At 49.1% G+C, this 24518-nt stretch overlaps 3 protein-coding genes across 7 annotated transcripts in view; 1 reads left to right on the plus strand and 2 right to left on the minus strand.

Moving 5' to 3' along the window:
• Positions 1–9721, minus strand: part of LOC122381845 (filamin-B-like) — a 46594-nt gene extending 36873 nt beyond the window's left edge. Inside the window, exon 1 of the mRNA XM_043366547.1 lies at positions 9219–9721. Within this exon, the coding sequence (XP_043222482.1) occupies positions 9219–9570 (352 nt within the window). The 5' untranslated portion in view covers positions 9571–9721. The remainder of the gene's footprint in view (positions 1–9218) is intronic.
• A 1176-nt stretch (positions 9722–10897) lies between these two features.
• On the minus strand, positions 10898–14493 carry LOC122381821 (beta-1,3-galactosyltransferase 6-like). Of its 4 annotated transcripts, none has more exons than XM_043366508.1 (3): positions 14392–14493; positions 13423–13627; positions 10898–13094 (listed from the first exon to the last, which is right to left on the minus strand). In XM_043366508.1, exons 2-3 carry the CDS (start codon positions 13603–13605, stop codon positions 12279–12281), a joined length of 999 nt encoding a protein of 332 aa, XP_043222443.1. In that variant the 5' UTR covers positions 13606–13627; positions 14392–14493; the 3' UTR covers positions 10898–12278. The 4 variants fall into 4 exon arrangements, with proteins under 4 accessions (XP_043222443.1, XP_043222442.1, XP_043222440.1 ...); XM_043366507.1 differs by having other exon boundaries at positions 14373–14493; XM_043366505.1 differs by lacking the exon at positions 14392–14493 and adding an exon at positions 14269–14318.
• The window catches only part of LOC122381820 (intraflagellar transport protein 80 homolog), a 55550-nt gene continuing 45486 nt past the window's right edge, over positions 14455–24518 (plus strand). The window contains exons 1-4 of one of the 2 annotated variants that reach the window (XM_043366503.1): positions 14455–14914; positions 15205–15389; positions 15734–15844; positions 16225–16403. In XM_043366503.1, coding sequence (XP_043222438.1) covers positions 14820–14914; positions 15205–15389; positions 15734–15844; positions 16225–16403 — 570 coding nt within the window. In that variant the 5' untranslated portion in view covers positions 14455–14819. The remainder of the gene's footprint in view (positions 14915–15204; positions 15390–15733; positions 15845–16224; positions 16404–24518) is intronic. The other variant, XM_043366504.1, reaches the window with a different exon arrangement.

The following is a 24518-nucleotide window of genomic DNA, read 5'->3' on the forward strand; positions in this document are numbered from 1 at the left end:
GCCCCAGCCGGGCCGGCCGGCCGGCCGGCCGGGTGCGCGGCTACTCTCCTGTGCGGCGTCGATCTCACTAGGAGACTTCAACGGCCGCGCTAGAAAGTAGCACCGGGCGCCGCCCGCGCCGCCGCGCCGCCGCTTCGGCCGTCGGCGCCGCCCGCCCGCACGCTCGGAAAACGAAAGTGCCGCGCCGCTACACGGTGACGTCACGAACGACGTCATAGGTCGATGGGTGGTGACGTCACTGGTTGAATCGGCGCTGGATGAGCTGGAATTTGATGACGAATCGTGCGTTTCCGGTGATTTGGGTGAGTCTTTGAGAGGTCAAGATGCAAATTGAGATGACGCGGCCGTCGAAATATCTCGCGAAGAGAGAATATCTCGCTAACTATATAACATGCGCCTGTAAGGATGAAGCGAAGCACCATCTCGCTACCCTTAGAGTTCCATCTTGATGTTGGAAGCTGGGTCAGAAGCTACCTACATTGGGGAATCTATCGGACCTGGTTTTATAAGCACTAAGACAAATTTACTGAACAGGATTTCGAAGCATGCACGGGCTTACACAGCAGGGCCTTTAGAGATATGTCTAGTGTCTACATCTGAGTGTTGCACAGCTTAGTGTGGCTGAAGGCCCTTATAAGAAAATGGACCGCGTTTTACATACACCTGGGCATTGGAAATAGGACGGACACCTGGGCTTAGAATGATCAAATCTAAACCCCTCGTCCGTCTAAAGCAGTAACAATGTCCTGTCTGGGTGACGGACACCGCGCCCGGTTTCTCCTGTTCCAATACGAGCTGGAATTGTGTCGAGCCGTGTCCCCTCCACCCAGTTCCACGCTATACCTCCCCGTATCGGTATATACGGCCTTGCTCGTATCGATGAACCTCGTCGCGATCTACCTGGTCCCTCGTCACGGACGGTCCGCCCATTATAGTGACGTCACGTCGACACCACGCCCACGTCGCGTGGGCGGACCGGCTGGCCGTCAGGGGGCGGGTCCTGGGGCAGACTTCTGAGGACCGCCGAGGCGAGCCGACCGCCAGTGGGACGCGGGGGAGGTTAAACGGCCGCAGCGAGCGGTCTGCGCGGGCAGGGCGGACCCAGACTGCACTCGGGCGGGTGTGGGTGAACGCCCCTGTCTCTGCGTAAAGCAGTGGTAGAAGTTATTGGCTATTACCCCAGACAGCAGATTAGAAAAGAGTGGGTGGGTGGTGAGCGCACCTGGGTGGAAAATAACACCTGGGACACATTGATAACCAGAAAAGGTTGTGTAATATTGACAAAAGAATGCACCCAATTGCAGGTATGTAGATAGAACATATGCGTGCGGGTGTCATGCCGTTTCAGCTTTTAGGCTTTGACTTTGTCACACTTTGTAGTTTGTCTCACCATAGTGACATAGTCCTTTTCATAGCATATAGGTGCGAAACTGATTTGCATGCAAATGACTGCCGCCCAAGACCTGCGATCTTACAAAATGGAATAGGTATCCTCCTGTGCCTGAGCGCAGCGCCCAATAACATTTTGATCACGGTCCTGAATTATGATTCAACGTCTCCAGTGTCTGATTAACGAGTTGTTATTTAGCCTCTATATCAGCCTGCGTTCACTTTAACGCTTCGACTGCCACTGCCGCACTGTTATTGCGCTGTCAGAGCCCGCCTTCACCTTTGTTCTTGGCGCTACCGCAACACACCGTGCTGGCCTTGCCCGTGTGGATGCGCCTAGCATCGGCCGGCCGAGCGGTGACCTTGTTCATACTGACCTCGTGTGACCCCGGCCGACCCGGAGGCACCGCTCACATCGCCGAGATCCGTCCCAGTTCCCACTGTATCATGGTGGGTGGGGAGGGGGCCCATCCGCGTGGGAGCCGCGTGCGGGGACCGGTATACCGCAGGCAGCGGATCTTCATCCGCATGGAATCACAGAGGCGTCGATTCACATGGCCCGTTGGTTAGATGTGTGTCAGTGATCAAGGAGGATAGCATTCACTTGGGTGATTTACCACGCATATAGTTTGCTGACTATTTCATCGGTCTTTGAAGATGCAGTGATTGAATTGCTGCAATATATTGGGAAATATTAACGGTTTATTCTTTCGAGTGGGCTTATAGAACAAACTTTTGCCCATTTCAGACGTTCGCTGAATGGTCCGTGGCGCTTTTTAACCGCACATAGGTGTAAACAATTATATCATGCGTATGCCTACATAGGCAGTAGCACCCCAACCCATGTGAATATGTCTCAATCAACTTCAAGGCTGAGTGACCCAGTATGAGTGCAATGTCACGCCGGAATGGAATAAAAACCGAAGGATGGAATGCTGTTCCTCTATGTGACTTGATGGGTCATGTCAGCAGCTCAGAAAACGTGTGTACGCCTTGCAGCACAATGGTGCTAGGCCTAATTAAATTACCTAAACAACACAATTTTATAGCATCTAATAAACTAATAAATAGCATGCTACCATCGTTCCACGAGCTTGTGTGTTATTTGGCGCCAAACTGCAATGAGAGTTAGTCAAAAAGCAGGTCGAACATATCGACACCTTTTTTTAAACCCCACATTTGTTCTCCGGTGAATTTCAGACAAGTTGGTTAGAGACCTTCAAAAAAGGTACAATCACTCGATTTTTCTCAAGTTTGTCTGTCTTGGCAGAAAAAGCAATACCAGAACAGGCCTACGAACACACATATTTGATCAGGATCGGACGATTGGACACTCTTAAAAGGAGATCTTTCGTGCCTCCCGGAAATTCACGGGAGAGCAGATGTGGGGTTTAAAAAAAAGGTGTCGATATATGCTGACGAAGATCAACTCCTAGAGCAAGTTGCGATGTCACTTTGCAATCAATTCCAAGTCGGTAAACTATCATGAGTTAAATGTGAAATGTTTTAATGCTTAAGCAAACATTCAATAAAACGTTTAACGTTTTATTGAACCCAATTCAACCAAGTCATCAATGCCGCTGAAGCTGAAGCTCGAATGAAACAGCTCGGCAAGGACGTAATTAGCGTAATTTTATGCCAGTAGCCATCTGACTTCCCAAGGATGATTAATTAGGTTCAGTCAGTCAGCTCGAATTGGCTGAGCATGGCCACAAACCACTAATGGGCGTTTCTGACTGTAGTTATACGCCGAACTATCCGTTTTAATACCGCCTGTGTATCATATTATAGGCATTCGTTTCAATGAAGCGGCTAAGTATCTCGTCACATTTACATTCAGACAATGTTGCAACTAAAAATATATGAAACGTAACTGAGCTACTTAAACAGCTTTTCCTATTCTGCTCATGATTCAGCTGAATCTTAAAGTTGCAGTTCGCATGCAGTGCACGTTACTTTTCCACAAAAGATACGGTAATAATCGTGCCAGACCTTCCACTACTGTATGCCAATCGATCCCCCTAGCTCAGTCTATCACTTAGCACCGCTGGCTGTGCCCGGGGCGCCGGGCGTGACCCGCATTCTGCTCCAGTGACCTTACCCGCATGGTGCCTCTCCCCTCCTATTTACCAGCCCCTCCCCCTCCCCCTCGCTCAGACGAGATGGGATGGCTAGCGGCCAAAGGGCAACCCCCTTCGGGGTATGTGGCGGACCGCGCGGCCGATTTCGGGGTTCACCGCACGCGAGCGGAGACTGTTTTCAGTTCGGATGGGTGCACATTGTGAATACGGTATGGGTGGACGCAAAAATGCGGTAGCTCGACTAACAGAACCGTGACTGTGATTAGCGCTGCGATTCGAAGGGTTTTTAGGCATATGAAGAAAACGTGAATTGGTAGTGAGCGATGCAGGCAGCAATGTCTCAAGCTGGATGGCAGGGCCCACACCGGGCAAAGCTCTGCTACGCCTCATTTTTCATGAAGATACATCAGCGCAACTTAACACCATTGTGACATCCATGTCACCTCACACCGTGCATTGGAAAACAGCTGTAATTTGGCACTCGCCGCTGTCGCCATGCCGTTCACCTCATTCGTTTCCCTTCCTGATGAATGCAGCATGACTGTGTGTTTCCCTTGCCGGCTCACGGCTTATACCTGGTGGGCCAATTTTCCTCGACAGCGGGCAGCCGGCGCTCCCTGTTAGCAGGAATAAATGTCTGCAGTCGTGCCCGCGCGGCGGTTAGACGTGTCAGCGGGGCCATGTGTTTTGTCTAGCAATGAAGTGATGGTGTGTGGCCATGGCGTTTTTAAACATAATTTTTGGCATCCCGTCATCGTGCTAAATACGTTTGCTTATCACTTTTTAAGGAGCCGAATTCCTAGCACCAGATGACGAGGAGCCGACGGTCCACCGTTGACTTGTTTATTATCTCTCGACCCTTTCTATCGGTTCCCTGAATGACTCTATTCCCATCAGGTGACCAATCACTTCATTCCTTGAGGATAATAATGACGTCACTCCCCGGTGGGGATAGGCTCGGCTAACTCACCTCAGCTGTGACGTCACACTATCCTAGTCATCTGACCCGCAGCGATCTCGAGTCATTTAAATAAACCATGATTGATTCGGATTTACACAACATGTCTGGTGAGTGATTTACATTTGATAGAAACAGCCACGCCCACATCTTTAATTAATGAGTAGTTCTAATTCCAGCAAGTCTACCTCATGCCGATATAACGTTATCATTTCATTTCAGGTTACATAGTTGTAGCATCTCACATGCTCTCTCTCTCTCTCGCTCTCGCTCTCTCTTTCTCTCTCCCTCTCTCTTCCTCTCTTTCTTTCTTTCTCTCTCTCTCTCTCTCTCTCTCTCTCTCTCTCTCTCTCTCTCTCTCTCTCTCTCTCTCTCTCTCTCTCTCTCTCTCTCTCTCTCTCCCTCTCAAAATAGACCCCACGGACACATGACAAATCTTTCGGCACAGTAGACATCTCCCACAGACAGAATACTCGCCTCCCACCGACACAAGAAACGTCTCCAACCGATACAACAATGAACAAACGTCTCCCTCTCCCAACGACCCAGCAGATATCTCCCACCGACACACCGAACAATAAACATCTCCATCCCATCGACACAGCAAACGTTTCCCACCGACACATCAAACGTCTCCCACCGATTTTATTGTGATGAAAAATAACCTTATGCTCATGATATAATATGATAAGTTGAATTGAAATAAGACCAAAAAATCATTGCTCTCTGCTCCCACCGTCCACCGACATAAGAAACGTTTCCAATAGACAATAAATGTTTCCTACTGACACAATAAACGGGCTCCCACCGACACAAGAAACATCTTCCACCGACATAATAAACATCTCCCACTGACATCTTCCACAAACGTCACCCAGTGATATAAAATAAACGTATCACACCGACACAGCAAACGTCTCCCACCGACTCAATAAACGACTCTCAACGACATATCAATAAATATTTCCCACTGACTAAAAAAAAAACTTTTCCAGCGACGACACAGCACACGCCTTCCACAGACACAACAAGTGTCTGCCATCTCACATGATCCACGTGATTTAACCCATTTACGCCCTTCGTTGCGTTTTCGCAACGCAAGCAAGCGTCGACGTGATCGAAGCTTGAGAAGTGTGTAAAAGAGACTAACCGATGAGACAAGTTTCAGCGTGTGTAGCATGGTTGTGCGCATGATACTACGCAGTTACAAGTCTGTGCGGCCAGTAAGTTACTGCCTAGAGCTCCCAGAGGGAAGTCGAAGGTTTTGTGAGTGATGACGTCACGAAAACCAAGATAAGTAGGCTAAGTGCTTAATAATATCGTAATGAAAATTGTGTAAACATATTCTGCAGAGTCCCTACAATAGCGTAGATATGCATTTTGTTAAGAAATAATGCTACAAAAAGGGTTTGTGACTATTTTCAAATATGACTACGGTCGCGTTGCGGGAACGCAACGAAGGGCACATCGGAAAGACAGCGGTGTTGCGAAAACGCAACGATGGGCACATTGGCAGGGTAGCGGAAGTATGAATATCAACAGTAGACTGCACTCGTGATACGCTGTGGGTTCTCTCTTTCTCTCCCCCATCTTCCTCCCTCTCCTCCTCGTTCCCCAACTCTCTCCCCTCTCTCTCTCTCTCTCTCTCTCTCTCTCTCTTTCTCTCTCTCTTTCTTTCTCTCTCTCATTTTGTAGCCATGAGGCTGTAGCGGCGGAACATCTTCAATTAAGGGGGGGGAGCACTGCTGACTTTTGGTCTCATTCTTTCCATTTCCATTTCCATGCAACGCCTATCGGGATAATGTTAAAATGGCAAAATCAAGGGGGGCACGGTGCCCCGGTGCCCCCTCCCCCCGCTCCGCCGCCTATGCCATGAGGGACGTATATAGGTATGTTTAGTGCAAGGTGCGTTCGCACGTAAAATGTTGCGACACATTTCATATTTGCTGGCTCAAACAGCCACAAACACTCCTTTCTTTTTCTCTCGCAGATTTTCGGCCTCGGGCTGTTCGTTCACTAAGCAATGTGTTCCCATGCATCTGAAAATCGCATGGTAGGAAAAGGACCCATGCATCAAACGGTCGGCGATGCTAACGGAGCTGAGAGATAATTAGGTCCTTTGGAAATTGGATGTACTATGTACATTGTGCATAAATAATGAATAACGGGGATGTATTCTGGTATCAGGCGACAGATAGGCATCGCCATTCTCTGGATAGAATCTGCTGACTACCAGCATTTACGTTAGAAAAGATAACTGAGGGTCGGCAAATAGTGGGATAGGCCCCCTCTGAGGGTAGCTGAGCCCTTCGGCAGGGGTAATGAGGGCGGACCCATGGGAAAATAATAATTTTTAGGATTCATAACTCGCATAGATTCATAAGCTGCTTGATGTGGAGTATACGCCTGTTTTCTTACTTTGATAGGCTTTTTATCTAATCAGACCATTTTTAGAGCTAGCAGGATTATTGGAATTAGGGGAGACATTTGTCTGACCAGACACGGTCAATCGTAGACTGGACACTGAGCCCAGCCAGTGGGCAGCCGCCACCCATGACCCATCCCCTTCCCCCCTACCAAGCACTCACTGCACCCGGCTACAGGCGCGCTCCTATGTGAGCTGCCCGATTGCGATATACGTTGCCGGTCCAGCCCGGAACAGGGGGATGAGGCGTGGAGGAGGATTCAACTATCCTGAAGATGGAAAGGACGGATTGACGTCGAATCACCATTCTGTCCTGGCATTGTCTCGAGAAAGAGGTTACACGTGAAGGTCGCTGAGAGTGGGGCCATGAAAATTTTGGATTAGGTGTAAACATGATAAACTGGGAGTCGATTTGTTGTGATGCGCTACGCCTTACGCGGGTAATTTGTTAGAGCCGGATCGGTCCTTTTTTCTTTTTGCTGAGAGTGGGTACGACTAACCTGCAATGGAATTTAACTTTACTCCTAGGAGGGTGGTTAAAAATGATTGCGGATATGCGCGCATACGAGAGGCACTGGTTTACTCCCAATCCTCCGTTTAATTGTATTCAGTGTGCACTGTGCAGGGTCTGATAGGTGGAGGTAATGGATCTGTCTAGCTTCCAAAAAGGAAGCATCACCCTGGATACGTGTCGACCACAACTTTAAATGAACAGCAATGGACAACGTAAATGGTTGATAATGACCGTGTTGCCATCTCCCCGTTCGCGAATCATGAAGTTATGCTTCCTCACTGAGGCTCTTAGGCGGGTTATAGAGCATGACGGATGTGGGTTCCGCATTTTCAAGCAATAGTTGTCAACAGTTGATTGATGTTTTGTCAAAATATATTAGCATATGCGGCAGTTCAGTGTACTTTATGTCCGTCTGATGTGCCCGTCGTTGCGTTTTCGCAACGCTGATGGCGCCCGGTGTGCCCTTCGTTGCGATTTCGCAACGCATGTTTTTTACGTTTTTCTCGAGAAACTTTTGCTGCAGGCAAAAATTATTTTCGATTCCATACAAGGCCCTGGTAGGAGCATAACATATTTTGATTTCGTCGATTTTCATGATGGTCAAAATTCCTGGGCATAAATGGGTTAACATAACCCTTACACTCACATAAGTCGGCTCTTTCGACACAAATCACAGCTGCAACATGACAAACAATTCCCATACGTGTAAACGACAAGAAAGAAAGGTCCTACAACTCAATTACATATATAGACGTCTCCCTTTTTCATACAGCCTGAAGTTCCGTTTAGAATCAACGGCGGGTGGCATGGATTCTCTTCTCTCCCTCACAATGGACGACACCTGCATAGCAATGTCTACAGGTGCATAATTATGTATGCCATTGCACATCTCTGCAAGGACTACAGTGCCTCCTACACGAGCATTCTTCCAGAGAAGCCCTGCAGAACTGGCTCAAGGTCACGGCAGGGCCTCTGGAAGAGGGTGAGGGCGGATGGAGGCGGCTGTGGCGAGCACATTACTCTGGGGCAGTAACAGGTGCGCGTGATCCAATCCAGAGGATCTGATGGAAGTAGCCTTGTTGCCAGCCTGCCACCTGACCTTCGCTACCGTTGCATGAAACGGTTTTGTTGCAGCTGGTCGCGACAGCACCGTCGCTTTTCAACCAACACTTTTCCAAGAGACAACACTATTCTAGCTCTGCCAAGCACTTGAGCACTTTTTCGATGTAGCTTTGACTTTATAAAGGTTATCAGCTCTCTTGATAGCCGTGTGCTTCCGAATGACAGGTGCTCCTCCGACCATGCATGTGGATAACTATCCTTTGATTCCATCTAAATCTACATCTCACTGTCTGGACTGGAGCTCGTGCATTGCACGGTATCCAGGTATGGCGTTCAATGCCCCCTCCGTGCGCAGCCGCCCCCCCCCCCCCCCCACTGTCTGAGCTGCGCCGGTTTTCCGCCATGGCGCCTCACCAGCCGAGCGAGACCGTGAGGGGGGAGGGGAGCGGAGCGGAGCGGAGCGGAGCGGAGCGGAGCGGCACCCGCCCATCCCCACCTTCAGACGGGCTCGGCAAGTTCACGCGAGGTGGAACTCGGAAGGCGATGACTGGCTGGCTCTCACCAGCGACGTAGGGACTGATCTCAGAGGGAGGGTCATGTGCTGAGGGCCAGTTTATCTTGTGGTGAAACGTGTGCAGGGCTCGCAATTATGACATCATGGTGCATTGTCGCCGGCGATGCAAGTTGCAACTACCCTGGAAGGCCTCCAGGGAGGGGCACTCTGTAAGGAGCACTGACACTTGCTCTAGAATCGTCAGGTGGGTCTACGAGGCAAAGAGGAACACTCACCGATGTTGACTAGTTTGATGCCGTCCTGCTCGATGGCTCTGAGCGCGGTGGTAACATTTTCCAGCCACTGGTGCTGGTTCATCGGGCGCGCAATCTTCCGCAGCTTCTTCTGCTGCAGGATCTCGACGAGGGTGACGAGGCAGACGCCGTCTCGCAGGTCCTCCACCAGGTCCTCAACCAGCAGGCCCGAAGGCGCCAGCTTCTCGTTGACCCAGTTCTTGAAGGTGTGCGCCTGGATCTCAATCCAGACATCCTCATTGCCCTTGATCTGCATGCCACGCGCTGCATGTCCCTCCGGACTGCGGGCCACCAGGCCACTCTGGCTGATTCCATACTGGTCTTCGTCCGCCATGGCACTGCTGGCAGGCGGCGCCCGCTCACTCACGAACACACCCTCTGCGCTCGCGGCGCGCACTTCCACACTTCGTGACGGTTCGCTCAGCACTGAGCAAGCGACTTTCACTTTCAGCCGTCTCCGCTAGAGGCTCTGGCGTCGACGGCACCCGACGGGATAGGTGAAAAACGGGCGAAAAGCCCGCTAGGTATGGTATGATCGAGGCAAACGTGAATGGGGCACCTTGCTTGAATGCAATTGGGACTGCCGATAGTGGTGGTGTGTCATACACGCACTTCTTTTGCCACGAGAGTGCTGCTCGATTACCAGGTGCGCCCTCTGCTGTAGAATGTACCTAACGTCGGGAGCCTAGGTCCTGTTATGACATCGCCCGCTGGGTTGGAGGCCACCAGGGGATTGCCTTATATAGACGTGCGGCGGCCGACAGCCTTACACCGGGGTGATTCCTCAGCGGAGGATAGAAGTGGCACTTCCTGTAAGCTTCCTGTGGCTGTGGCAGCTCACAGCTGGCAGCGGGTTGAGATCAGAGAGCTGGGCCCAGCCTGCAGAGCGGACCGACATACCAAGGACATCCTGCCGACCCGCCCTGATCCACCGGCGCGGGGGCGAACCGCTTCTACGGGTGACGTCACAGCACGTGCCAGCTGAGGGCCGGGTTCGTGCACCTATCAAAGGACCAAACTCTCCATTATGCTATACAGTGGATTCACAAAGCGTCACAAGCTTCATGGTTGCTGGAGGGTTAGAAATCTAACGAAGCAGGCGCGGGTACGTTCGAAACAGTAAAACAGGTGTTCCGTTATCATTAATCTACCTGAAGAATCCTTAATTAACGCCGCCCGGACCATGCGACAGATGAGTCAAAATTAACGGAAAGACGCACGCAAAATGACGCAATTGACGCACACACACCCCAGCATATTGCGGCGAATAAACAGATCAGTGTATGGCAAACACGGAAGATAGTCCAAAATTTTGAGCTCATGGCCCATCGGTTCAGAGCAAATATTGCAGCTTCAACCAACAGTGACGTGATAAGAGCAAACTCGACTAATTTCGCGGTGTCCCTCATCACAGAGAATTCAACCGATCGACCAGGGAATAACGCATGGATAAAAATCAATGTGATTTATTCACATAATTTCAGCTATCACAAATAATACCCTTCGTTTACAAGCTTATGTCGAAGATCCAATGAAATAAATATCTAAGAAGTAGCCAGACCTTCGAGAATCTGTTCTGGAAACACGAATCACAAATTGGAGCAGAATGGAATGGACGACTAGAAACGACCACGAACTGGAGACTGAGCGAGACATTCAAATGTTAAAACAACGCTTACATTCTGCACAACCAATACATTAGTAACGGTCTGACACAACATTGAAGGTAGCACTGGTGGCTCGTAGGGTAGTCCTACAAACAACGCAAACCACAAAAGTGTACATTCCTAGTGCTATCAAATCGCAGTGTGTTTGGCACCTTCATGCGATCACAATACATATAAGTTACGAGATGGGTGCGATGACGAGACGATGTTCATGAAAAATGCAGTGCCTATACCAATCTCGAAATGCAGTCATTGATTCATTCTAAGCTGGATGCCGGTGGCAACGAGCACTTCTCAGGGGTGGACAAATGTGCTGAGTTGGGGTAGCACGGGCGCAGCAAATCCGCCGCCGCCCTAGCGGTGACCTTGACCTCCGCCGTCTGTTGTGGCTCTAAAGCCAAGCCGGCGTGGAATTGGGAAAGCTCGTGCTACCCCAACTCGGCACAATTATCCACCCACAATTATCCATGTTATGCCTACGTAGTCATTTACACTCTGCCTTTATAGTCTTTTTTTACACTATAGGTATTTTTACTTTTACTTCTATAGTCTTCTCTACTTAGAACAGATCATTATTTTTATAGTGTGTTTGGTGTGATATACCTACTTATATGACTTCACCTGTCATTGGGCCAAGCCTGTTGGTGATTTGCGCAAATACAGAAACACCCTGGCACTTCTACTGTCACAACCGTACTAAAACCTCAATCTTACACTTATCGTAATGCTAGCGATTATACTGCATACCTACAGGGCACCATTACCTACAGCTCTCATAATAAATAAGTAATATGTCACAAAGTCAATGTCACTACAGGAACTATCAAAATAATGTCAGCAATACATGCTACTCACATCAATCTAGAAAGTCATTGATAACTCGGCAGCCTACCAGTCGCAGAACCTCGGCCCTCACGGACGATTGCTGCCATCTACCGTCAGACAACATAAGCCTAAGTGTCCGTCACTCACCGCACCACACCTCACCACTAAAAACGTCTTAGATAGTCTTACCTCCAATGTGTCGTGATCGGAGCAACTCGTAGCTAACGACGGGTAAGATCTGGCTTAAAATGCTGATAACGAACGCCTTCCTCAGGTCGTGGCTATTTCGGTATAGCGTCAACTTTTAAAAACATTTCGTACAGGTCTGGCAGGAGTCACCTTATCAGGCATACGGTGGCACAAATAAAGCCAAAGTATAAAATCAAATACATCACTTTCACGATCGTCACCAATTCATCACTAAAAAGTGCGCTCCAGTAGGTGATACATACCTAACACTGTCACTTTCAGACAAGAGAAACACACTTCCTTGAGCCGCACACATGATGAAATGAAGACCCATCCCCGACCTACCACTAAACCCTTCCACTCACGGCAGTGACGTATCCGTGACCCGTTTACAGCACTGAGACGGCGGCACGGACGCGTTATACACGTACGATCCCCGAACCCTCTTCTCTTTGTCACAGAGCACGCCGCGTCGCTCCAGAGTGCGCTGCATCTCGGTCATCTGCGCAACATTATGCTTGTGCGTCACCAGGTGGCGGTTGTCGCAGCCCCGAGACTCCCACTCTGTGTCGAAGCGAGGGTCGTGGCGCCTCTCGATTGCCAGAGGTGACAGCCACGCTCCCACTGACACGTCCTCACTGTTGAAGCGGCGCAGGTGGGGTGCGGCAGTGGCGAGGTATGATACCAGGTCACTGGAGAGGATGTAACCCCCACCCAGCGCGTACGGCAGGTACAGGTCGCAGATGTCCCACGAGGGCTCGGCCCACTTTCCCGTCCGACGGGGCCGAGCGCGACCGTCAAAGAAACCCATATAAAATCGACTCCTGGGCGCCAATTCCAGCTCGGTCAACAACGGGCCGAGCCGGGCGAATGTGTCATCATCACACTTCATCACGTACTGGTGGCGTGAGTGCGCGCCGAGCCAGACGAACGCGGCCAGCACCTTCTCAGTGAGCTGGGTGTAGGCGTCGGTGACGTGCGGTAGTATCAGCAGGTCTCCGTGACGGCTCTGTTCGGCCAGCAGGCGCGAGTGCTGCTCGGATGGCAGCGCGGCGCCGCCCAGTACGAACCAGTGGCGCGCCGGGGGCGGGGAGCCGCCGCGCGGCCGCAGCCAGGTGGCGCGTAGCGTGTCGCGCCGCTCCACATTGTCCGGGGCGGTCAGCACGAGCACCACCAGCTGGAGGAAAGGGGAGAGTGGGGGCATTACCGACACTGCAGGAGAGCTGCTGCTAACTGGATATGATAATGTACAATGCAGAATTATAAGCAGAGCGGCAAAGTACAAACTTAGTGAACATGAATGGCAATGACTGAGCTACTACCTATCATGCTTGGAACTATTTTAGGGACTGATAAAAGCAAACCTGTCAGCTACTTTTAACTTTTTAAGCTAATGCCACTCCTTATCAGCCAACAAAACAACAAAACTGCAGAATATCTAGCACACACTTAGCACACACTTAGTTGATATACTGACTAGCAATCAAAGACAACCTGGCTCTCACCTTGTACTCTGGTCCATCTGGCTCTGATTGCTTGGACTCTGAACACCTGAGACCTGAACGCTCAGGCTCAAGGATGACCACACTGACGCAAACTCCCAGAATGAAACATGCTGTGGCAGTTAGGCAAAACAGCAGTACCAGCAGCCGCCTCTTGAGGCAGGGCCGCAGTATTGCAGGAGTCATCTGCCTGGGTGCTACGAGACTTCTGAAAGGGGCCAAGGGCAAATAACTTCTAAGATTATGTTGTAACGTTGAACACTTCTACTCATGTAAATCAACATTTCAATAAAAATATGAAAATGCCTTTCTTCTCCAGAAAATTGGTACCTTGTCAGCTGCTCATAAGGTTAGATAATTATTATTTGAATTTTGAATGCATACTATACTGAAAAAATTTCCAATGTTTTTAGAATGCTTCCTGACAAACCATCTCAGTCTACTTATTTACGCAGGAGAAGAAAAACAAATTAGAATGCTGATTTGTAGATTGAGCAATTGTATGCCAGCAAATTAAGTTTGCATTGCAGACAACCAAAGATCTAAAGAAATGTTTCATGGCCCTTTCATATCTCAACCAAGCAGGAAAGAACACACCAAGAGCAGTGGCCAGTGAGCCTATCAATTTTGGTGCCAATAAGTAATAATAAGTACCAATAAATGCTACCTATATAGAAGGCTACTTGTGACATGAATGCTTAATCATCACCTTGTGAAGTGCGAACTGTGTTCACATGTGGAAAGTAATGTGGGATTCCAGCTACAATTAACTGTATAAGTTGTGTGATAACTGATAAGATTCAAGAGAGGATGCTGAATAAAAATAAGTCAAATTCATTGCTTACTTACTTGAACTTGAACTGGAAAAGCTTCACATAAAAGTGCTGTGCAAGATTGAGATGAAGAGGTTTGTGAAAGAAGGAAAGCTAAACAAAGGACAAGTTCATACATACCACTTCAGAAAACCCCCACCTGTTTTTATGTCACACCGCGATGTTATTACTAGAGTACTAGACCACAAAAAGTAAGGAATATTACACATCATTCTCCTATTATCATTTTGCCAGTTTTGGTAATGAAATTCATATTTGAAAGAGATGCGCCACAAATGCCTTTTCGTTACTGCGAGCACGAGCGTCCGTAGCGCAGCTCGGTAGCGAAATGCTTGCCGTTCATTGGTGGACGTTCACCACATTCGGTCGATGCTGGTAAGTCATTGGCTGTTGGCCGGAAAATGACAATACCTGAACATATTCAATACTTCCGGAATTCCTCTTTTTGTAAACAAGACTACAAGCTAAAGCAGAAAGCTAACGGCCGGCGTAAAGTCATAGGGTGGTCAAACTAATATGTTTTTGGTGCTGTTTCTGGGTAATTTCTGTGCTTATTAACAAGTAAAAATGAGATTTAAAACGTCCATGCTTGCCGAGCCGAGGCATCACGATACAGTCACGGCTGTTGGTTGGTGCAACACCGATGAAATATTCTCCATCAGGTAAGCTTGAACGTATTAGGAACTGTTTTGAATGTACTTTTCAGTTTTCACCACGAATTACATCCGTGATTTGACTTCCCACTCAAACTGTAAATACCTGAAGTTATTTTTTACGTGATACTTGAACTGATATTAACACTTATGCCTAATGATTGTGTAATAGAGCCGTGTCATCTGCTCAGAGACCAAACTTGTTGATGGATCATTAAATCATGTTATGATGCATTTCAGGTAAATATTAGGATTCATAAGAGCACGTCAAACGTGTCCATCTGTTGCGATCGTTTCAGCGATGACCACACGATCCTGCGCTGGAACCTGATGAGCCAGGAGCAGGAGAAGGTAGTCGATCTGGGTCCCGACGTGTTTCCTGTGGACCTGCACTGGGTGCCGCGCGACCTGTCGTCCGCCCCCGCCGCCCAGAAGAAGGGCGGCACCATGGGAGGCGAAATATTCGTGGTGGCCGCCGCCGACGGTGAGGAACGTCAATTGCCGCACGGTAACGGTTCAGCATAGGAGCTGCGACGCTGGACGTCACACCTTTCCCCGCCCTGCCTTGTATGCTGAGTCCTGAGAAACCGGTGCTGACTGCTGAATGTGTTCATGTTGCTGCTTAAATGCGCTCTTAAGTATAGCAATGTAGCATTTCGTTCCTGTTTTTTTTTTGCGATAAACGCGATTTTTGGACGGCTGATGGCGTCGCAGTGCGATGTTGCCGACCTGTGTGTACCAGACCCTTTTATATTTGAATGAGTACGGGGCGAATTTTCACGTGACTTGTTGTCATTGAGACATATATGGTCTATTCCTCTTTCCCAGGCAAGTTTTACATGATGAACAAGGTGGGCCGCGTTGAGAAGACGGTGGAGGCGCACAAGGGAGCCGTTCTGTCGGCACGGTGGAGCAGCGACGGCTCGGCTCTTCTCACAGGTACCTACCGTCTTCTATCCGATCCGCTGTTGGACCCTCGTTTTCTGTTTGACAATTGATCTCGGCTAATGAGAAATATAATATTTCAGTGGCCAGGCCAGCTCACGCCACTGCATGTCCCGCCAGCCAGTGTATGGATGAACGAAATGAACGTCTTCCCTATCGGTGCGAGCATCATTAGATCACTGATCGTCGATCGATGAAGCATATGCCTTCCCTCTAAGCTTGCCTTCACACGATGATAAATGTTGATTGATCAACACCGCTCCGCCATTATTTGACCGATTATTTGACCTTAGGAATTAGCTTACCTTTGACCGGTCAATCGATCTCCCTTCCCCTCTTACGACTGACCTAACCTCACCCCCGGCTCTGTTCAGCGGGCGAGGACGGCGCACTAAAGATGTGGTCCCGCTCGGGTATGCTGCGCTCCACGCTGGTGCAGGGTAACAGCTCCATCTATTCGGCCGACTGGGGACCCACCTCGGCAGAGGTCGTCTACTCGCAGCGTAAAAACATCATCGTCAAGCCGCTGCAACCCAACTCGAAACCCAACTCGGTGAGTTCGGCCGAGGGATTGGTTTGATGCGGGTGGCCATCACCGCCGTCTTATTAGTCTGTGTCCGAGGGATCTGGGATGAAGTCAACGAGTTGACCCTCCGATTAGTTAGGGCAGCATGGTAAACTTTTATCACAATACGCTTTTAAAAGAGTGGAAGAGAGCACGATAATAGCCTTCTTTCGAAAGTAAACAATCCTAATGTCAGAGGCATTGTATGCATATTCCTGAATTGATTTCCATCTGCGAGGAGTCATTCTTCGGAATAACGTGTTTCGTTTATCTAATTATTGCCTTGAGGATTTCATTTTCATCCATTTCACACGGACATTGTATTTTAATTGATGTCGTCTATTTGTTTGATTCAATATAAGTCACATAACAGAGTCGTATAAAGTTTTGCTCGGCTATAATGGGCAAACTAAGAAAAGGTCACAGCTGAGCGAGATACCTTACATCTGTACCTTCGTGACTTCTTTCCTTCCGTCGAAACAATTTATTCGAATGCATTCAGATAGAATGTATGTGCTTTTTACGGTTCGAAATCTTATAATAACACGAAACAGACAGACCTCGCGTGACATGAAATAAAAACAGTGAATGTCATCGTCTTGTCCTGTAGGAGGCTGATGACAAACGAGCTAGTTCCCGTGCCTATATCGTTGAATTCGCTACCCATCGTAGATATAAGCGAATATATGCTTTAGATACTTTCATTAATGGCAGACATTTTATTTAGCAGTGTTGTGTGTCTTCCTGATACTGTCAGGTGCTCGCAGTGTCACTGTAAGCAGCGCCCAGCCCTTCAGTGTGTTATGGGCAGCTACTGCGCCGGCCGGCTAATTCACACCAATGTGTGGTGAAACAGCGGGTGGATGTCCACATTGTTCTGTGGCGCCATCTACGTAAGGCTAAAATGCTGCAGTTTGGAAATTTAGAGAAGGGTTTCATCATGTTGAGCTTGCATTTCCTTTGCCTTGCGAAACATAGTACAAGAGTGATGCAAGCTGTAATCACCAACTCTGCTTGGCTTGGTAAGAATACCAGCAAACGAACTTGTTTAAAACCGTGGTAAAATCACGCCGCTTATGTTACTAACGACTCATGATAACTTTCTCCACTATTTTGTTATTTCATCGCGAACATGCATTCAATAACTATCCGTTTTGAGCCCTACTTGCCTTGGCAACGATTTCTGGTGACAAAGACAAAGAAAGATGAAAAACTGTGGCATGTCCGTCGTAAAGTCGTGTAAATCATTATAACGCTCTTGAACAGTAAAGTGCTGTAATTTAGTCGTACAATCAGCTGATTCTTCCGCTGGCTGCGCGCTGTGGAGTTTAGTACAGTTTCGACTCCTTTTCAGTAGCTGAACATAACTCTCCGGGATAATAGTTTCCAATCTCTCCGCTAGAGCCCTGAGGTTCGGCGGCGCGCGAGTCCGGACCGCCGCGCCGGCCTTGGCTCCGCTCGGGAGCCCCTGTGATAAAACATTCCGGCCGGAGTCAGCCAGAGGGTCGTGGTACGGGAGGAGGAGCGTGGGCATAGACTTAAATGCCTTGACAGCAATCAGCAACCAGCAATGACAGCAATCAGCAATGATGGGGAATGGGTATGGGTATATTTGGAAAGGGGTTGTTTGCGTGTTTAATAGCTTTCAGTAGTAAGTTAGTTGATTTTGTAGCGTTCATATCGGTGCGATTTGTTCTCCACGACACGCTACCGGCTAGCGACAAGCTCACGTGTAGCAGTAGTGCGCTCCGGGTATATTGTGCGCTCGCTGCTCTATGTCATCATTATGGTTCAGTGGATATCTATCGGCAGACGCACCGTAAGCTGGCTCGTACCGGGCTCGCACTCGAAATTGAAATCGGACCTCTGCTCTGGCGGGAAGTCTTCCAACTACCGGCTCCCAATGGCTATGTTCAGCTACTGGGAAGAAGGGCAGAATCGTACTAAACAGCGCATCCAGGATGCAGCACGTGAAATCATCAGCTGATGGCTACACTAAACTGCTGCACTTTATAGAATGTACACCTGCTTCGTAAATAGAGCATTGCGAATGCTTGTTATATCATTTGATAAGTCAGCACCGCTCCGTCGTTCCTCGAGTAACCGTGTAATGTAGCTTAGTGTGAAGGCTTAGTAAATTTTTACATCCTAGTTGCTATAAAACATCAAACATGAGCGTCCCGTCGGATGGTTTTTGGCAGCGTTTTACCGATCTCACTGTGACACAGATGGCGCCACGGTGCACTTGTGGTCCATCCGCTCATTTTCCTCACATAGCGGTGCTGTCCCAGTAGCTACCCATAACAAGAGGGCGGCCGCCCGTCGGCGCCGTCCCCACTCCCCAGCCTGTTGTCGTCCACTGTAGCCCGCCCGGGTCCTGGGCCGCCACATTCGACCCCGGTGACTCCCAAGGGGCGGTCCGACCGGAAGGAGGATTTGCGGGAGGAGGGACGCACCCCACCCCCCGTGCGACAATCCGATCTGTCGCGGCGTAGAGCAAAGAGCAAAGTAGGGGAGAGTGGGGCAAAGCGGCCACCCTAACGCTTCTCACGATGCCAACGCTTGATTTTTAAACTTGGAAAGATTCTTTGTATACCAATGTGATCCCTATTAAGTTGCCTTCTATTTCAACTGTGTTTTATTTCCAAAGGCGTTCACATATGAAAGATATTGACAAAACTTTAAACCTATGCATGTTGGCCACTTTGCCCCATACCCTGGGGCAAAGCGGCCACCGGCGTCTTTTCAAGTCCCGATATGAGAAACAAAATAGTTGCCTCGTGTACGACTAGGGTATTTGATGGTGACAAGGTTAAGCGAGGATGGATGTTTACTTTATCATCTTTCACCTGTAGGTAAACAAAGAAAGGATTTTCATGAAAAAAACATTTAATTGCATTATTTGGTAACTCATGCTACTGAAAAGTGGCCAAGATGAATGCATGACGACACATTTGAATATAAATAATGTTTTTTATCCAGATGGAAGCAACTTATGGCCAATTGGGGGGTGGCCACTTTGCCCCGGCCACTTTGCCCCGCGCATACCGTCCGAGACAAAAATATTCCAGCCTAGCTATTAGTGGGGTAAAAAACATTAAAATTGGTAGAAGACATGTACGATAACCATGCAATGCATGGACAAGAACGCTTATAAAAATTCCAAACGGTTATGGAATAACATAACATTTAAAAATTGTAAACATAGTTGGTAACCTGGCAAGAAATGTTTTTCCGTGTTTCACAGAACAATGGTGATGGGCCTGAAACCCCGGTCTGGCTCATTAGAACTACCGTGAAGAGAAGTATAATTGGAAACCATAAATTGGAACTGACGCCAGCTATGAAGGGCTGAAACGATGGGTGGCCGCTTTGCCCCGGGTGGCCGCTTTGCCCCACTCTCCCCTACGGTTTGGCATACCTACTCAAATCACCACACAGTGAGTGACCTGTCACACTTTCTGTGCTCAGTGCTCACCTCAAAGTGCGGTGAGCAGCAATCGCCACGCACTTGGAGAATGTGGATCGCTCATGATTGTTCAATACCATACAATTTCTGCTTCGAAACTCAGGCAATCAATGCTTACCCATTTCCCGTGACGTCAGTTTTAGCAGGGCACAGTATTCCCGCGCATGACTGGAGGGGGGGGGGGGGGCTCTACAGAGCCTTCCTCTCGTTTTTTTTTCGGCAACATCTTCTAAACCGTTTGACGGATCAACACGAACCTTGCGGTACCTTCAGCGGATTCAATTTGACACCTTGTGTCAAAAATTTCAACTTTCTAGCTATCATAGTTTGGCCGGAAATGACGTCATCCAGAAGGATGGAGGATCGATCTTCTTCTTCCAGAAGAAGTTGAAAATTATCGAGGCAATCGGTTCGCCCTCCCTAAAAATTCTTGCATGCAATTTTTTTGTGTATGTTCGACTCGCCTACGGGCTACGACCCCGGATTCCACAGCCAAAATCGACTCCGACTCTGGTCAAAGCTCTCGACTCCCAATTTCCATAGACTCTGATTCCGGATACTGCAGCCCTGCCCAGAGTCACACATGGCCCCTCAGATGCCGGTTTTGGGTCTGCAAAAACCCTGTGTTGCCCCAAGAGCTCGGCTGGGCTATTGGAGGTCATTGGTCAGCAAAGGTTTTCAGAAATCTTCAAAGATCAGTGTCCAAAGATTCTTGTAGGCCCTCGTAGACCTGTCGTAAGGATGGTCCTCAAAGTCGAAATGGGCCCTCAGAAATGGCGATGGGCCCCTGGACACCGATGGGGCTCTTTGCACGAACGTGCCCAAATATAACGCAAGGCATTACAAAAGGGCCACCACCGTAACGTATGTAACGTAAGATGACGTAAGTTTGAGGTTTCCTTGCCATTTTGGTTCAAATGGGTAATAGTCAAACTGCAGTGCTATTTCAATAGCTGCCCATAACAAGAGGGCTACCCGTCGGCGCCGTCCCTAGGCCTGTTATCGTCCACTGGAGCCAGCCCGGGTCCTGGGCCGCCACAGCCGACCCCGGTGGCTCCCCAGGGGCGGTCCGGGCGAGAGGGGGTTTTGCGGGAGGAGGGACGCACCCCACCGTTCGACATTCCGATCTGTCGCGGCGTAAAGTAGGTACGGTTTACCATACTGAAATCACCACACAGTGACGGGTGACCTGTCACGCTTTCTGATTCGAAACTCAGGCAATACATTTCAAGGGGCGGTGAAGTGCGGAACAAAACGCTTACCCAAGTAAGTACATGCATTGTATTTATGTCAAGGATTCTTTATTTTGATCGGTTTCTTGAAGTACAGTCTGTCTTAAAAGTACGGCGCGAAGTAACTGTGGATCCATCAAGCCTGACCGAGGAAGGGCCTGCTAAATTTGAATCACCGAAGCAAATGATATCCTCATTCCTCGTCCATTCCCTAGGTCAATTGGTTCGGTGACTTTCAAATTATAGCAGGCCCTTCCTCGGTCAGGCTCAATGGATCCACCATCACTTTCCGCGGTACTTTTAAGACAGACTGTACGTTTATGTTATGTTGAAAACAGGCTGCGGACTGCGGAGTCGATGGATTTTAAGGTGACTCCGGCTCCGGCTCCGACCCCAGCTTCAAAAATCTACTCCGGCTCCAACGCGGACTCCAGCCCCGACTCCGGGCATTGCTCATAAATTCCATATAATGAAATCAACTTCATGTCGGAGATCTTTTTATTTTGCCTGAAGCGACCCCTTTGCGCATCCTAAGGCATTGCATTGCATTGCAAATAAGTACTTTTTAAACAGCATAAAAAATAAAAACAGGTTTAAGAAGTAGAACAGGTCAAAAAGCTGAAGAAGCAGCAGCCGTCTTTACTTTAGCTTTTTTTAATGACAACGCTCGTCCAAGACAGGGTTCCAACTTCCAAAGTCCAAACTCTTGTGTTGAAAGGTCAACAAGCGAAATCGCCAAGCAACCAAGTGAAGGGCATGACTTTGAACCATGCAGTGTTACTCCGACTTTGGACTCTGGAGTCGGAGTCGGTAAGATTGTAGCGACTCCAGCTCCGACTACGACTCCGGGCAAAACTGCCGACTCCGGCTGCGTCTCCGACTGCGACTCCCGACTCTGCATCCCTAGTTGAAAAGACAGTCAGTCGGGATGGTGGCGCCCGCGGTGACTATAAATACCTGGCGCCCAGCTCTTGAGCGTGTTATGGGCAGCTACTGCGCCGGCCGGCTAAATCACACCAATGTGTGGTGAAACAGCGGGTGGACCTGGGGTGGATGTCCACATTGTTCTGTGGCGCCATCTACGTAAGGCTAAAATGCTGCAGTTAGAAAATATGGTGAAGGAGCCCTTACTTATTAACGCTTGTTTTTCATTTTCCTTGCGGCGAATCCATAGTACAAGAGTGACGCATGGTGTAAGCACCAGCTCTGTTTGATAAGGATGCCGGCAAAAGCTTAAAATAAAACTACGGGTAAAATCACGCCATTTATGTTGCTAATCACTCCTGAAAAGTGAATGATACTGTCTCCAACTATTTTGTTGTTTCATCGCCAGCATATGAATCAAATTATCATTTTTGAACCTGCTTCCCTTGACAACAATTTCTTTTAACAAGACAAAGACGGAAAACACTGCGGCATTTCCGTCCTAAAAGCGTGTAAATCATTATAACGTCTTGAACAGGAAAGTGCTGCAATTTAGTCGTACAATCAGCTGATTCTTCCGCTGGCTGCGCGCTGTGGAGTTTAGTACAGTTTTGACTCCTTTTCAGTAGCTGGACATAACTGTCCGGGATAATAGTTTCCAATCTCTCCGCTAGAGCCCCCCCGCTGGCCTCGGCTCCGCTGGGGAGCCCTGCGATAACATTCCTTTCCGGCCGAAACCAGGCAGAGGCCAGAGGGTCGTGGTCACGGGAGGAGCGTGAGCTGCCCGCCGCCGACAGTGTCCCGTCGGGGAACGGGGAACGGACATGATGGGGCATAGACCTCCTCCATGCCTCTGGGCTCTGACAGCAGTTTAATGATGGGGAATGGGTATGGATATATTTGGAAAGGACTTTGCGTGTTCAATAGCGTTCAGTAGTAAGTTAGTTGATTTCGTAGCGTTCATATCGATGCGATTCACATGCACTAGCGCATATATGACCTGTGGTGGCTCGGTGTTCACCGTTCAGTTGTTCACCATTTACTGGACACCGTGACCGGCTGGCGACAAGCTCACGCATAGCTTAGTGCGCTTAGGGTATCTAGTGCGCTCGACACTCTGTTATTATCATGGTTCAGTGTTGGTTCAGTGGATATCCATCGGCATACGCACCCGTAAGCTGGCCCGCGCCGTGCCCGCACTCAAAATCGGACCTCTGCTCTGGCGGGAAGTCTTCCAACTATTGGTTCCCAATGGTTATGTTCAGCTACTGGGAAGAAGGGCAGAATCGTACCAAACAGCGCATCGAGGATGCAGCATGTGAAATCATCCAGCTGATGGCTACACTAAACTGCTGCACTTTGTTCAATGTACACCTGTTTAGTAAATAGAGCACTGCGAATGCTTGTTATATCTTTATAGTCACCGTGGTTATATCATTTGATAAGTCAATGGTACTGCTCCGTCGCTCGTCGATGAACTGTGTAATGTGGCTTAGTGAGGCTTAGTTAACTTTTACATCCTAGTTGCTATGAAACATCGAACATGAGCGTCCCGTCGGATGGTTTTTGGCAGCGTTTTACCGATCTCACTGTGACACAGATGGCGCCACGGTGCACTTGTGGTCCATCCGCTCATTTTCCTCACATAGCGGTGCTGTCCCAGTAGCTGCCCATAACAAGAGGGCGGCCGCCCGTCGGCGCCGTTCCCACTCCCCGGCCTGTTGGTCCACTGGAGCCCGCCCGGGTCCTGTGACGCCACATTCGACCCCGGTGACTCCCCAGGGGGGTCCGACCGGAAGGGGAATTTGCGGGAGGAGGGACGCACCCCCCCCCCCTTCCGTGCGACAATCCGATCTGTCGCGGCGTGGAGCAAAGTACGGCTTGGTACGCAAATCACCATTCACCACACACTGTCCTGTCACGCTTTCTGCTTCGAAAATCAGGCAATGCATTTCAAGGGGCGGTGAAGTGTGGAACAAAACGCTTACCCAAGTACATATGTACATTGTATTTATGTCAATGATTCTTCATTCTGATCGTTTTTATGTACGTTTATGTTCTTCAGATGTTGAAAACAGGGCTGCGGAGTCGATCATAGGCGGCGGAACTGGGAGGGCACCGGGGCACCGTGCCCCCTTTGATTTTTGCATTTTAACATTAGCCCTATGGGCGTTGCATCAATGGAAAGAATGGGACCAGAAGTCGGCAGTGCCCCCCCCCCCCCCCCCCCCTTAATTGAAGGTGTTCCACCGCTACTGGAGTCGATGGATTTTGAGGTAACCCCGGCTCCGACTCCGACTCCGGCTTCAAAAATCGACTCCCGCTTCGATGCGGACTCCAGCCCCGACTCCTGGCATTGCTCATAAAGTCCATAAATGAAATCAACTTCATGTTGGATATCTTCTTATTTTGCCTGAAGCGACCCCTTTGCATGTTCTAAGGCATTGCATTGCATTGCAAATAAGTACTTTGTCAAAA

The sequence above is a fragment of the Amphibalanus amphitrite genome, unplaced genomic scaffold (assembly GCF_019059575.1).
Source record: "Amphibalanus amphitrite isolate SeventyFive unplaced genomic scaffold, NRLGWU_Aamphi_draft 000128F_arrow, whole genome shotgun sequence".
Lineage (NCBI taxonomy): Eukaryota > Metazoa > Arthropoda > Thecostraca > Balanomorpha > Balanidae > Amphibalanus > Amphibalanus amphitrite.

Coding starts and splice junctions, on each gene's coding strand:
- LOC122381821 (XM_043366508.1), bottom strand. CDS start 13,605: ATGACTCCTGCAATACTGCGGCCCTGCCTCAAGAGGCGGCTGCTGGTA. Junction 13,095..13,422: donor CAGATGGACCAGAGTACAAG/GTGAGAGCCAGG, acceptor CCTTTCCTCCAG/CTGGTGGTGCTCGTGCTGAC.